General features: G+C 43.9%; 1 protein-coding gene across 1 annotated transcript in view; it reads left to right on the top strand.

Moving 5' to 3' along the window:
- The first annotated feature begins 4,203 nt into the window (after nucleotides 1-4,203).
- BICC1 (BicC family RNA binding protein 1) overlaps nucleotides 4,204-13,727 on the top strand; it is a 108,497-nt gene continuing 98,973 nt past the window's right edge. The window contains exon 1 of the mRNA XM_083614597.1: nucleotides 4,204-4,849. Within this exon, the coding sequence (XP_083470723.1) occupies nucleotides 4,276-4,849 (574 nt within the window). The 5' untranslated portion in view covers nucleotides 4,204-4,275. The remainder of the gene's footprint in view (nucleotides 4,850-13,727) is intronic.

Genomic DNA, 13,727 nt, shown 5'->3' with positions numbered 1-13,727 from the left:
CATGAATTAGCTACAGCTAAAAACCCTGAATGTGTATGTGTGGATACACACATAATGATATATATACAATGGTATCAAAAAGCCAATGAGAGGTCCAGCAGAACCAACAGGGATACCCTCTGTCTCCAACCCCTGGCAAAGGTTGTCTACCAAGGTAACCAAAGCTGTTTCTGTCCCTTAATCAGGGCTGAAGTCATACTGGAATGGATACAGGTCATCCAGGACCTCCTGAAGCTGAGAAGCTACCGCATGCCACAGGACTTAGCTCAATAATGGAATATTGGAGACTAGAGTTCAGCGACATCTGGAGGTCACCAAGTTGACTACCCCAGTTTCACAGAAGTGAAGAGAAGTGGGAAGATGGTGGGGGTAGATGAAAAGAAGGTGCATTAGAAGAAGCCCAGGAAAAGAAGCAGATGGCGGAGGATAAGTGGTATAAGCAGAAGATTTCTCTAGTGAGCACTGTTGGTTTTGTAATCCCACTCCTCTCTTTCAAGCACACTCAAGCCATGCCCTTTCTTTCAGGAAATGGGTCTGGTGTGATAATATATAATAAAGGAAAATATATCCAAACATGTACAGGGTGCCTATTCATCAGCAATGAACAACTGCAGCATTTCCTACACACATTGAGAATTAAGAAATATGGCTTCCATCCAGGGCAAATGGCCGAGCTCTTATAGACGCCTGAACCCTGTGCATCTGTTGCATGGTTTCATCACAGGAGGAGAACCGGGAGAGATTGTGATCCCTGGTCTTCTCTGTACTTAGATTCCGTGGGACCTGAAGTGGGAGGAAAGGAAGGCACGATAGAGAAAGCTTTAAGTACCTATCATCCTCTTCCAGATACATACCATATTTTTCTGTTTATGACACGCCCCCGTGTATAAGATGCCTCCTATTTTGGGGGACTAAAATTAAGAAAATGGGGGGAGATTGCCCTGTGTATAAGACTACCCCCTTTTTAATATTATTTTTTAGCTAAAAAAACCTAGTCTTATACATGGAAAATTACAGTAATTGCTAAAGCAGAGTAACAGAAAACGGATATAACAGGATAAATATAATGTGTATAATCAATACAATAATTGCATACAAACTTCTGCTTAAAAATGCTGAGCCTTTTCTTTTAACTGGAATGTAAGACCCCATTACTAAAGGGTGTATTTCCACGGTAAAAGAAATACATATAAATGCAAGGGATATATAGATGTTCATGGGTTATTCCCAGAAAACCACTGATTTACTTCATTGTTTATTTTACTGCTGATACAGTGGTGGTACTTGGTAGTCTGAATATTATTTATTTTACCCAGACCTTTTCATTCAATCTCATTAACCATTACAGCAGCCACAGACAGTAGGCCATTATTATTATACGTGCTGCAATGCTTGTCAGTGCAGAAATAAGTTCCACTGGGCTCAGTAAGATTCACTTCCAGTTAGATGTTCATAAAGTCTCAGCCTGTGTTACAGATTACAGGCTTAGGCTGTCATGAAATTCTACTCAATATTGATCCAGATCAGATTCCGATGTATAGTTAGCAGAGTAAAAACTGAAGCACGTTGCAGGATTCCCAAAAAATAGACCAGAGGCAATTATATTTCATCCAGCAGAGCTTTACTGCTACGGAAGGCAAATGAGAATAATGGTTACAAATCCAATACATTCAGGATTGGCCCTGTTCATAAGAACCCCAATTGCAGCAGACTTAAACTTACAATAACTTACAGTAAGACTAAACCTCAACACTAAGCATATGGATATAACACCTATGTACACAACACCTCACCAGAAGAAAAAGAGATAGAAATAGAAAAGTGAAACCTAGGCTCCTTCTGGCCCTACTTTTATAGTCAGCATGACCTTGACAGAAGAGATAAGAGAACCAGTTTAAGCCAGCTGTACTCAGCATCTCTGAAGGAATAACCATCATGAACCTTCTGCTTGTTTCTTTCGCACACAGAAGCCTCCAGAACCCTCTTGAATCAATTAGAACAGGAAAGATCTCTACACATCAGATCAATACTTTCTGTACTAAGAAATGCAAACTGACATAGGCTGAGGATAGCAAGAATGCAAACAGGATTTTCTGGGCCCAGTACACTGTATGTGTATTGGGCTCTCTGAACCACTCACCCAAGAGGACACAGAGTTGCATAAAATTTCATCCTTTTTGCAGTTGGAGTTGAGGGTACAAGATTAAATCAGTGGTCACACACATAATAAGATGTTTGACAGGCAGAATATGAAGCTTTCCCCATAATTTTATTGGGAAGGGGAGCTTAGCTTCTTGAATTTCTGTGTGCTACGGAGTTGTTAAAGGCACAAGAACCCTGCTTTCCCCCCAAGCCTAGGTTGTAATCCTGTCTTCACTTAAAACACAAAGTTCTTACTTCTGAGCAGCCACTCACACCATTGTACTGCAAGTGAAATATACAGTGCCTGGTTTAGCTCCTCCCTAGCAGAAGACACTCCTAAGTCTCTTTGCAACGTTTTCATATTTTGCATTTGCCATCAGTGCAGGGCAGGGGTGCTGTTTAATATCCATATGCACTTATTGTGTAGTAGTAGTAGGTCAGGGGTCCCTTTACCTTTTTATTTGCAAAAAGAAAAAAAGTAGGGCGTACCAGCTCTCAGATAAATCTACCCCTCAGGAAAGATGCATCTTCACTGTTAGTAGAAAAAGGGCAAGCTATAGAGATTCAAAGGACTACATAAGCAGGAAAAGTGCACCCAAGTGGGGGGGGGGGCACTTCTTAGGACCACAAGGATTCCTGTCGACTGGTGTCCAAATTCACTCATCAATCACAGCTCTGACTTCCCTCATTGGTTTAAAACAATGAAATGTGGGAGCAGTCAGGTTGGTTCATCTCAGAGAAATGGCTTGGAAGGGTTCCTTCACTTTTGCTTCATAACTATCTTTTTGGAGGGCTAGAGATTTACTACTCTCCCCCCTCCCTTTTCTTTTTAAATTAAGTGCCACGTTTTGGCCCCAGTACATCAGCAACCCTTCTAGTTAATTTGTAATAACTCTCCTTAGTCTCTCTTTTCTTCAAAGCAAAAGGTTTTGTGCTTTTAGCATGCACAATAACTGCACAGGCCTGTTTAACAAAGCAATGTTCTGCATTTTTACCCAGGAAATAATTATATTTGGCAATAAGCCTTTGTAAGTGGCACCTCTGATCCCAAAGACTGTACAATGGCAATAACCATTCCTTGTTCCCTACTATTAGACAGTCAGAGGTATATACGTCCTCTGAACACGGGGGTTTCATTTCTTTCAATAGTAGGGTTGCCATATTTCAAAAAGTGAAAATCCGGACACAAAAGTTGTTGAGCTTTTTAATAGAAAATTGCCCAAAGTTTTAAACCTATGTTTTGGTAAATTCTACGCTTCCAACATGACATTTAAACGATTTCCTTCCAGACACTGTTTCCAACCACTGTGTCCGGGAAGTTCTAGATGTATGGCAATCCTACTCAATAGTCATTCTTAGACACACCCTTCATCAATTTGGCTGAATACTTGAAATGTCACGTTGCAGCTAGTGGTCATTACAACACCCTGGGCCTGCAATGAATTAATTTCTACAAAGGGAAGTAGGGTTATCTCGCCTGGCTGCATTCCTTGCCTAACCCTAGGTTTGACTGCTTGTTTTTAAAGTGAGAGAGCATCTCAGGGGATACATTTATGCCTATCCACCATTGCCTCCAAACACTATTGGCATATCTGGGAAATATATAATCCTTTGATTACTGTCAGTAAAGTTCAAAGCACATTTTATATGGAATTATTTAAGCTCTCTCACACAGCCTGAAGTCTGAATAGGGAAAGGGCACATAGTCAAAGACTTCTTAGCCTTTTGTCCCCTATTGATTTTTCAGCTCAAAATAACCATTGCTTTTTCACCTACTGTGGGAAGGCTACAGTATTTGTGTCTCTTGCAGCCACTCCTTCTCACTGGAGGCAATTTTGAGTGGGAAAATGCCTGGAATGGGTGGGTGAGTGGGGGAAGTGCTTAGCAACCTATCCCAGCGCCAAATCCACCCCAGCCCAACTTCTGAGAAGTCTCTGCAGCGTCTGGACCACAGAAACCCAGCAGGGCGGGGTGAGGAGGCCGCTACTTATAGCTTTGGGCGGAGCCTCTGGCGCCTCGCGCGAGCGCAGCCTCCGCCGGCTCTATTTATGCGGCGCCCTCGCGCGCCGCCCCGCCCCTTTTCTCCCCTCGGATATCCCTCCCTCCCCGTCGGCGCGCGCCTCTCGCCGCTCCATGGAGGAGGCGGGGATGCTGTGCGGACTGCGCGCGGGATGGGGGCGCAGCCGAGCTGCAGCCGGCCCGGGACAAGCGCTGTGCAAGGCGAGCGGCTGCAGCAGCAAGAGGGACAGCCGCGCGCTCGGCGGGGAGCCTGAGCTGGAGGCTGAGGAGGCAGGCGCCACCGCCGCCGCCGCCGGGACCAGCGAGGCTCTGGCGGGCTGGGATGAAGCGGGCGGCGGCCGGCTGTGGGGCCAAATAGCTTCCCGCGGCGGCGGCGGCGGCCGGACAGGCGACGACGGCGGCTGCTGCTATTGCTGCTGCGGGCAGGAGGCTGAGGGCAGCGGGGCGGCCGCCGTCGCCTCAGCGTCCTCCGCCGCCACCGAGTGGGGCGCGGGGATGGCGGCTCCTCCTCACGGCTACCCGCTCTCGGACCCGGGCTCCAACAGCGAGCGCAGCGCCGACTCGCCGCTGCCCGACGACGACGGCGGCTCCTCGGCGGCCGGCCCCGCCCGAGCCCCCTCGGCCAGCCCCGAGTGGGGCGAGGAGAGGTTCCGCGTGGACAGGAAGAAGCTGGAGGCCATGCTGCAAGGTGAGGAGCCCGCGGCGGGAGAGAAAGGCGAGCGGGCGGGCGGGCGGGCGACGCCGAGGGACTCCAGGGAACCGCGGCTGGGGCGGCCGCGCGGCGCCTGCGCAACTCGGCCCGAGCATTCCGCTTTGCCTCCCTCGCCGCTATTCGCTGCCCGTTAGACGCGCGGTGGGGAACGTCCTCCTCACCACGTGGCAGAGAGGACCACGCAGCCAGCGTCTCGTGAGGAAGCCCCCTCCCCGGGCTCGCTTGCGTGTCCAGCCTGGAAGGAAGGGGGCGCCTTTGCCTTGCTGGGCTGTAGGGAAAGCATCCCCGCCCCGTACTACTTGATGTACCGTATTTCTCCACGAACTTTTTGTGAAATCCAGACATTGATCTTTTGTCTTTTTCCATCTCCCTTCGCACAGTTCCCCCCCCCCCCCCGCCCAGGAGGAAGAATAGTTGGCTTATGCAATCTGTGGGATCTAGTTGAGATGCTTGCATTGTAGGGGGCTGGACTAGATGACCCTTGGGGTCCCTTCCCATTCAGGGATTCTTTATTGAATCCCAATTCTTCACACAACAATCAGGTTTTCCCTTCCCTCCTTTTGGGGACTTAAACTGCAGCCTGGAGTATCTCCAAGGAGGAGAACAGAATAGCCCATTCTGCCACACTTCCGCATCCTAATGTGTGGTGAAATCCTCCTCTCTGCTTGGCCGTAGAACCATAGAATTGGAAGGGACCCTGGAGTCATCTAGTCCAGCCCCCTGCATTGCAAGAATGTGCAGCTGTCCTACATGGGGATCAAACCTTCAACCCTGGCATTATCAGCATCACTGGAAAACATTTTTTTTTTAAAGCCACACATCCCTCCAGAAAAGAGTTCATTCCCCAGGTAGTTTGCTTTATACAGCATGGCCTTAATAAATTAACAGAGAAATGGTCCCAGCACCATGTGGGATCTTCAAGGCCAGTGCCCGTGTGGGATCCTTAGGGGCATTGCTGGTGAGGGTAAAGCAGGAAAGGTGCTCAGCACCAGCTATTGGGGAAAACCCCACCCCCAGTTTTAAGGAGCACCTCTTCCCCCTCTGTCAGCATTTAGAAGTTGCTGGCAGTGTCTGTCTACTTCTTCCTCCCTTTGTGGACTTTTGGGAAGATAGCTTTCAAGGGCTTGTGTGTTGCATGGCCAGGAGGAGCAGTTCACCCCTTTTGATTGAAAATATTTCATTAACAGAGCTTTGGTGGTGGTGGGAGGATGGAGAGGGGGCTGTCAGGAGTCAAGGGGCTGGCCTTGACACATGGAGAGAATTGGAGGCTAGAGGCACCCTCAGTGCGCTGAGATCTTTAGCAAAGCTGGAGAAATGGACCCTTTTCTGTGTGTGAATTTCTAGCCAAAGCTTTCATTTTTACCCTGTTTCAAAGTAGGATGTCATTTCTTCCATTCTAGGAATAGTGGCTGCTGTAATTTGGTGTTTCTGGGATGCTCCAAGTTCAGTCTCTTCACCCCCCCCCCCAACCTTCCTACTCCAATGTGCCATCTAAAATGCAAGGCTGGAAATAGTTTGCAGAGCACACACTGAAATACGCTGTCTCCAAACTTCGCTGGCTGTTTTGTTTTCTCCTCCCTCCTCTCATCTTTCCTTCCCGTTTGTTTCCCAAACACATCAGGTCCCAGATGTGGATAAACTCTCCTTTCTACAGATGTCAGTGCTTATAGCCTCTGCTGTTTTTCAGAGGCTGGAAGTGCTTGTTTCTCTAAACTGAGGAGTCCACATTTGTCGAGAAATTAGCGTTTTTAGGGGCTTGGTGCAAAGTGACTCTGAATAGCTTCTATGTGTTTTGTTTTGTTTTTAAAAAACTTAATCATTAACACAGGCCCAAAGTTCTGCTTCACAGCATCTCAGAGATGTAGGTTTTCCAGGCAACTTCTTAGCCCTGCTTAATTAACATATGCATTCTGCACTCTGAAATGAATACTCTGTTGCATAGTGTGAGTGACTGTCGAAGTGGTAAGATAATTTTGTAACCAATTTATGGGCAACCCCTTTAGAAGGGAAAGCATTAAGGAAATTGAACACTATAAAATGAACATCTGTAGTATAGGAGGCTTTTTGGAAATTATCCAAAGCCAGGCTTTTAAAAATATTTGCAGCTGGTATAATCTGACATGCATTATTTCCTTATACAGTTCCAAATAAAGCAGTAAACTTGTTCTTCACTTTCTAAATTACTTGACTTCAAACTTCCCCAGGATCCATTTCATAAGGCTGATGTTGCAAAGGATTCTGGGTAACTTTGTAGGACATTGATGCTGTTTGGTTCCCCTGAGTCCAAATTGTTGCTGCTGTCTTTTTTCTTTTTCTGCAGTCTTTTAAGTAGGTGCTACAACAATGCCCTAATTTGTGGTGTGTATACTCATTTTATATTGCCCCATTTAGTATCTGGTTACAATGGATTTTGTACGTTTTTCCAGCACTTGAAAATGTGGGAGGGGGTGACCAGGTATCACGGGGCAGAAATGCATAGCATGGACATTAATAACTGTCATACAATTTCTTACGTATTTTCAGTAAGATGAACCCACAATCTCCTGTAGTTTTGGGTTGCAGGGAAAGATTGGAAGTAGTCTACAAAAGAGTGCTTTAGGCAGCATATCCACCATTACTTATCTTCTCATCATGGAATCCATAAATGATTGCAGTATCCTAGAGTTCTGCAGTTTGGAAACCATTGTTCCATGAATGAAAACTCAGTAGTACTGAGACAATTCACGTAGTGTTGTTGAACTCCTATAATGTGGAAGGTAGGCTAGAAATTAACTGCATCAGTTTACTAACAAAAGTGAAAATGTTTGAGTGCATTGTGTAGAGGAGAACCGAGTGTTTTCTGTTGCCTGTTTATTATGATGGGTTGCCTTAAAAATTTGTTCTGTTTTGAATTGCGTTACCCTTGCTGAAACTTAAGTAGACAGTTTTTGATAAAACATTTACGAGGGCTGCTTATGAAGGCAGATGTGTAGATTAGAAATAGTTGGAAGTCCTCAGCATTTGTGTACCTAATTGAGCTTTTAATGGTCCCTGTGCTTTAGTGGTGGAGATCAGAAATTATCCAGAAACCTTTCCTTTGATCAAAGCAAATAACTCCATTTTATTGCTTTGCAGTTTAGTATGCTGATTATGTTGTGAACCACCTGTAACATTTTTTTAAAGTGGAAAAGCAGGATTACAATAATTTTATGAACTCTGTACATAAGCCCTTCTAAAACATCCCACTATATGTCTATGCTTGGTGTAGGGTGGCTAGGTTTGGTGGGTCTTTGATCATAACGTGGCTCATATTATAATGTATGCAGATCAAAGATGGAGAAACTCTGCTCCCCTCATACGTTGTTGGCCTACAACCCCTGCAATGGTTCAACAAGCTGGCAACATGTAGTGGCAAGATAAATTGATGAGCTGTGTGGAATTGGATAAGTTGACATACAAACTGTGTAACAAGGACAACCATGACTTCAAGGAAGAATGGGACCTTTTAACAAATTATCTAAAAAAGACAACAAAATGATTTAGACTCCTTGGCAGGTTTTGAATAAACATCCACAAAGTTATCAGTTGAATATATGATAGAAAAGGCAACAATTTGTACAATTTTATAATATGCAGAGGATTGTTTGCGTAAAGAAACCAGGGAGGGGAGCTGAGGGAAGTCCTTGTGGGGAGAGGGAGGGGGGGGAATGTAAATGGTTATGTTGATTGATAATTTGTTTGCTAAAATTGTTCAATAAAATATATTTTAAAAAACAAACAAGCTGGCAACATGCACAGCACTCTGCAACATTCATGTGGCTAACTTATAATCAAGGCTTTGCAGGTGAGCACTATATACTTGTTTCCTTCATGCCTTCACAATTGCAGAGCACCGGGACTGAACTCTCCAACGCACCTTTCCAAATATTCTGTAGCTCTTCTAAGTCTCTACAGCATACAAATAAATTATGTTGCTGCTGATCCACATTTTAAAGAACTCCCTTTCCCTATTTTGCGGTCGCAAAATAGGAAGTAGTGTTTACTTCTTGCAAGATATCCCTGTAGCTGTGTTGCCTCTGTGTTCAGTTCTGAATGTTCTATTCAGATGGTTATAGCACAGCTTTTGATCATCAGATCAGTGAATTGTGGGTAGTAGAAAAGCAGTCAGTATGACTGACTATAATGTTTGGAATTTGTTTCAAATTAGATTCAGTCTCCTGGGGGTAGGTTAATCTTTAAGCAGTTAATATTTTGTTTTGCTGATAGAGGGATTTTTGGTATGCAACTGAGCAGAGATCACAGTATTTACTGTAATGACTATAATTTAACTTTAAAATTTGAGGAGGCCCTTAAACCCTAAAGGCATGGTATAATCATTGGAAATAAGTTTGTGTGAGAGATCGTACTGCTAGCTGATCAGAGCTGAGTAGTGGAACATATGGCAGATAATGCCATGAGGTTTTACCTGATGTGGAATATAATTCTAGCTCTTGAAACCCCCCCCCCCAATTCCTCCAAGCAGCTCAAGGAGGTATTATGACCCCCTCTTAGTTCTTACACAGACTGAGACATAGTGTTTAGCCCACTGTTACTCAGGAAGCTTTGCAGCTCAGAGGGGGTTTGAGAGTTGAACACCCTAACCTCTGTACCACACTGGCCAAATCACGTTACCACTGGGCAAGAGAGCATGCATGCAAGAGGTATGCATAATTTTATCTCTTGCTAGGCAGATGGACAGTTAAGGCTACCTGTCTTTGGAGGTGTTTGCCCATCCATGTACCTGGCTCAGGAACTCAGATTTAATAAGTGGTCACAACAGGCACACACTGATAAATTACTATTTGGTCGATGATTGTCAGCACTCTCCCACAGAAGTCTCCCATTTACAGGAGGTGCTCATGTGCTTTCTGTTCGCTAGAAAACACTTTTTTAAAAGATTAGTTTATTTTCTTGTCGTACTTGTCTTCATACATATTAAAAAGAAGTAATGTAACTTACACAATATGTACCTCCTTCTGGATCTGCTTATATTTTTACTGCTCTTTTTATAGTTCCACTTGACTCTGCTTGCTTCCACTAATCTGTCTTGCATGATTTTATCTGCTTGGGTATATATTGCCTTATACAAAGTATGCAGAAAAGCCATAACAGAGAGCAGGGATTAGTTGGAGCGATGCAACTTCCCATCAGTGCACCCTGCTTATTTTGTCCTTATGCTGTATTTAATTTTTCAGCTGCTTCAGGCAAGAGTACTTCCTTGTTCACCTTATGAAGCTGATCAGCAGCTGTGGAACAGATACCTAATTGAAACATTTACTGGAGCAGCATAGTTGATACTTTGGTAATACCTGTAGAGAAGACCTGCACAGGTCATTGAATGATGCTCTATCTCATGCCTGCATTCCACCCACTCTCAGACTGATGGTGCCTAAGCCACACTGTTCTTCTCTACAAACATTATCAGAGAGGAATTTAACCAGTCCACAAGAAAGTGATTTTTTACTAATTCTTTAAATTAAGTCTGTACCTTCATTCAGGTAAAAAAATTCTAGTCCATTTTACAGTAGCTTCTAAAACACAATTAATAATTGTAGCTGGAGGCAGGGAGGGCATCAGATACTACAAACCTGAGGGTTCTTTTTAAAAACAAACAAACACGAAAGCCCTAAAATACATTGATGCGGTCACCAGGTTAGTCTCCTTGAAGAAAAGTCCCACAAGTAGACTACCACTACTGAAAAGGCCCCTTTCCCTATTGCTCCCTCACCTTGCTCCTCTTTTTATTTTTGTTTTTTGGTGGGTGGGAGCACTGAGCTAAGCCATAGTTCTGTTTAACATGTCATCCCAACCCAGATTCATGGCTTATCTCTCCCAAACAAACCATGAGCTGTAAACTATAGGACAAAGCTTGGTTACAGCTCATGGTTTCTCTGGAGAGTGCTAAACCATAAGCCTAGGTTCTGACAACAAGCTAAACCGCAGCTCAGCTCAGCTTGCAACAGCAAAATTATGAATGAGGAGCAAAGTGACCACAATCTCGTCTCCAGGAGCCCACCCTTTTCATCATGCGAACAAGGCCAGCACTTAGACTCCAGGGATTCTGTTACAAATAGCTTGTGAGTTTGGAGGGCCATGACTGACTTGAATTGCTGCATGATATTTAATAAATCTGAATATCGCTTCTCAAACACTACAGATTCTAAGCTGTCAGGGAAGTAATTGGCATTAATTCTAGACTAGAGTTGCTGTTAGAAGTATTGAATGAGAATGACCCCAAACAAGTGATGTGTTCATTGGAAATGTTGCTTTGTACTTATAGAAACACTCTATTTTAAAACACAATGATTTTAAGGTTCTGTGTACTAATAACCTTTCTTCATTGAAGGCTGGAGATCAAACAATCATCAGAAATCTGAGCTGGGTCCCTTGGACATGACATGCAGCCCATGCCCCGTTTCATGCTTGCCCATACGTTACTGAATGTGAAGAACAACTGTGTTTGGGTACTATTGTGCTGGTAATGTAGTGCTAGGTTTTCAGGACTTCACCCAAAGTTTGTGGAGCTTGGAGTTTGTCAGTTGCAATTTGCTGCTAAATTGCTTTTGGGAAATGCAGTAGTAAGTTACTGCACTTTGCCTGGCATACTTATAAGAGGCAGTATAGATAGTTTGGGGCTAGCATGGAACACAACCTTGCAAATCCCACAAAAGTTAGTAGTGTACAACAATCTTTACTAACCTGCCTGCCCATATGTATCTGTGTTAGTCATCTGTGGCATATTGGTGGCCTGAAATGGAAGGAAAATGCTACTTAACATTCTAGTTTTCTGCTTACCTGGCCATTACTCTGGTGTAATGTTTCTCTCTTAGAAAGAAATAAGTGTCCTTGTAAAATGCAAGTCAGTTCAGTGCTTCTTTATTCAGTGCAAGGAGATAGCCCCAGTACTAAAAAATGGTAGCTGAGAGAGCAGCAAAAATATTATCCTCACTGCAGTGCAGAAGGCAAGCCAGTGCTCTGATAAAGAAAGGGCAGTGATGGAAAGTAGCAATATCATTTTCAAAGAACTTAAATTCAACAAAATAATGATGTCTCAGCTACAGACATGAAAATTGGCACTAAAGGTTACATAAAAGCAAGAATTCCGCTGTGTCTACTTGTATCAATTCCGTTTATCTCCACTGCAGAAATCTGTGGACCTTGCAAAAGGAGCAAGCTAACATTTTCTTTGTGTTACTGGAAAAAAAATCTCATAGCAGTAGCTGCGAATGTAGTTAAGGCAAACCAGAGATTCTGGCTAAAGATGACATTCTCAAACTTCCTTTCAGCAGATGTGCTGGTAACTTTGAATACCTGTTGTCAGGACAGGCTCCATGCCAGGGAGGGTTTCCTGCAAATGAGCATCAAAAAAGACTGCTGGGACACGTAAAATGCTTTAAAAACTCTTTCTTTTCTCTTAAACGTAAGGCTTTGGCAGCAAGTTCACTTTTTATTCATACTCTCTCCCCATCTCCCACCCCCAGGTGATCATATTAAAATTGGGCAGTTTGTATTTGAGATTTTTTATTTAGCAAAGCTCAAGCATGTCAAGTATTGCTTCAATGGTGAGAAGCAGAATTTGACCCTGTGTGTGTTTGAGCTTCAGAATTCTTAAGGGGAGGGTTCTTTTTGTGTGTGTAAACTTCTTTTATTTATACAACTCCGTGAATTTCTAACACAGTGTGCTACAGTGTTTACATCCAATGCACTTATGTTACATTTAATAGCATTTTGGTTATTTTTGCAATACGTGTATACAGAAATCTCTTTGTATCCTCCTATAAGTTGTTGGTCAATTTGGTGAATTTTCTTCAGTGTTGTTATGCAGATCCTTACTTACTTGGTTTTTTTCAAGTGGCAGAGTGATGCATTGTATAGTATACCCACAACTTGTGTGGGGGTGGGTTATATTCCGGGGGTTGAGTCTAAAGCCAAAATTGTGTATAGGGAAAACTGAATCTGGTCTGGGACCATAATAAATTTCATTTCATTGTACAGGGAAAACACATTGGGTTCAGTGGCAGATGGGATTGCCAAAGTCGTCTTCTGCAGACTTCTGCTCCCTTTTCATTTGTTTTTTAAAATTTTTGCCAAGTGAGTAAAGTGGAATGTGCACAAATTAAATTCACATAAGTTGCATGGCATCATTTAGAATTGTAGCCGGTTATAATCTGCATTTCATCCTAGACATTAATAGGGATGGAGGTCTGTTCATGTAAGGAACCCCTTTCTTGTTGAATTATACCTGAGTAAGTGCAACACAGGAACGTGGGTGGCGCTGTGGGTTAAACCACAGAGCCTAGGACTTGCCGATCAGAAGGTCGGCGGTTCGAATCCCCGCGACGGGGTGAGCTCCCATTGCTCGGTCCCTGCTCCTGACAACCTAGCAGTTCGAAGGCACATTAAAGTGCAAGTAGATAAATAGGTACCGTTCCGGTGGGAAGGTAAATGGCGTTTCCGTGCGCTGCTCTGGTTTTGCCAGAAGCAGCTTAGTCATGCTGGCCACATCACCGGGAAAAACTGTCTGCAGACAAACATCGGCTCCCTCTGCCAGTAAAGCGAGATGAGCACCGCAACCCCAGAGTCGGTCACGACTGGACCTAATGGTCAGGAGTCCCTTTACCTTTAAGTTCAACACAGTCATTAAATAATGAGGAGGGACTGTGGCACAGTTTGGAATCTCTGCCATTGTTCACCACTGTATGGATTGTAGCTCAAGGAATTATAGCAGGCAGTGCCCTAGAGCATTATACTAGTGATGCCTTCTTTTAACAGTGTAAAACGGCGTTCCCCAACCTGGTGCCGTCCAGATGTTATTGACCTATAGCTCCCATCAAGT

Source organism: Podarcis filfolensis, assembly GCF_964270895.1.
Source record: "Podarcis filfolensis genome assembly, chromosome: 5".
In the NCBI taxonomy this organism is placed as follows: Eukaryota; Metazoa; Chordata; class Lepidosauria; order Squamata; family Lacertidae; genus Podarcis; species Podarcis filfolensis.
This window is presented reverse-complemented; position numbering and strand designations above follow the sequence as displayed.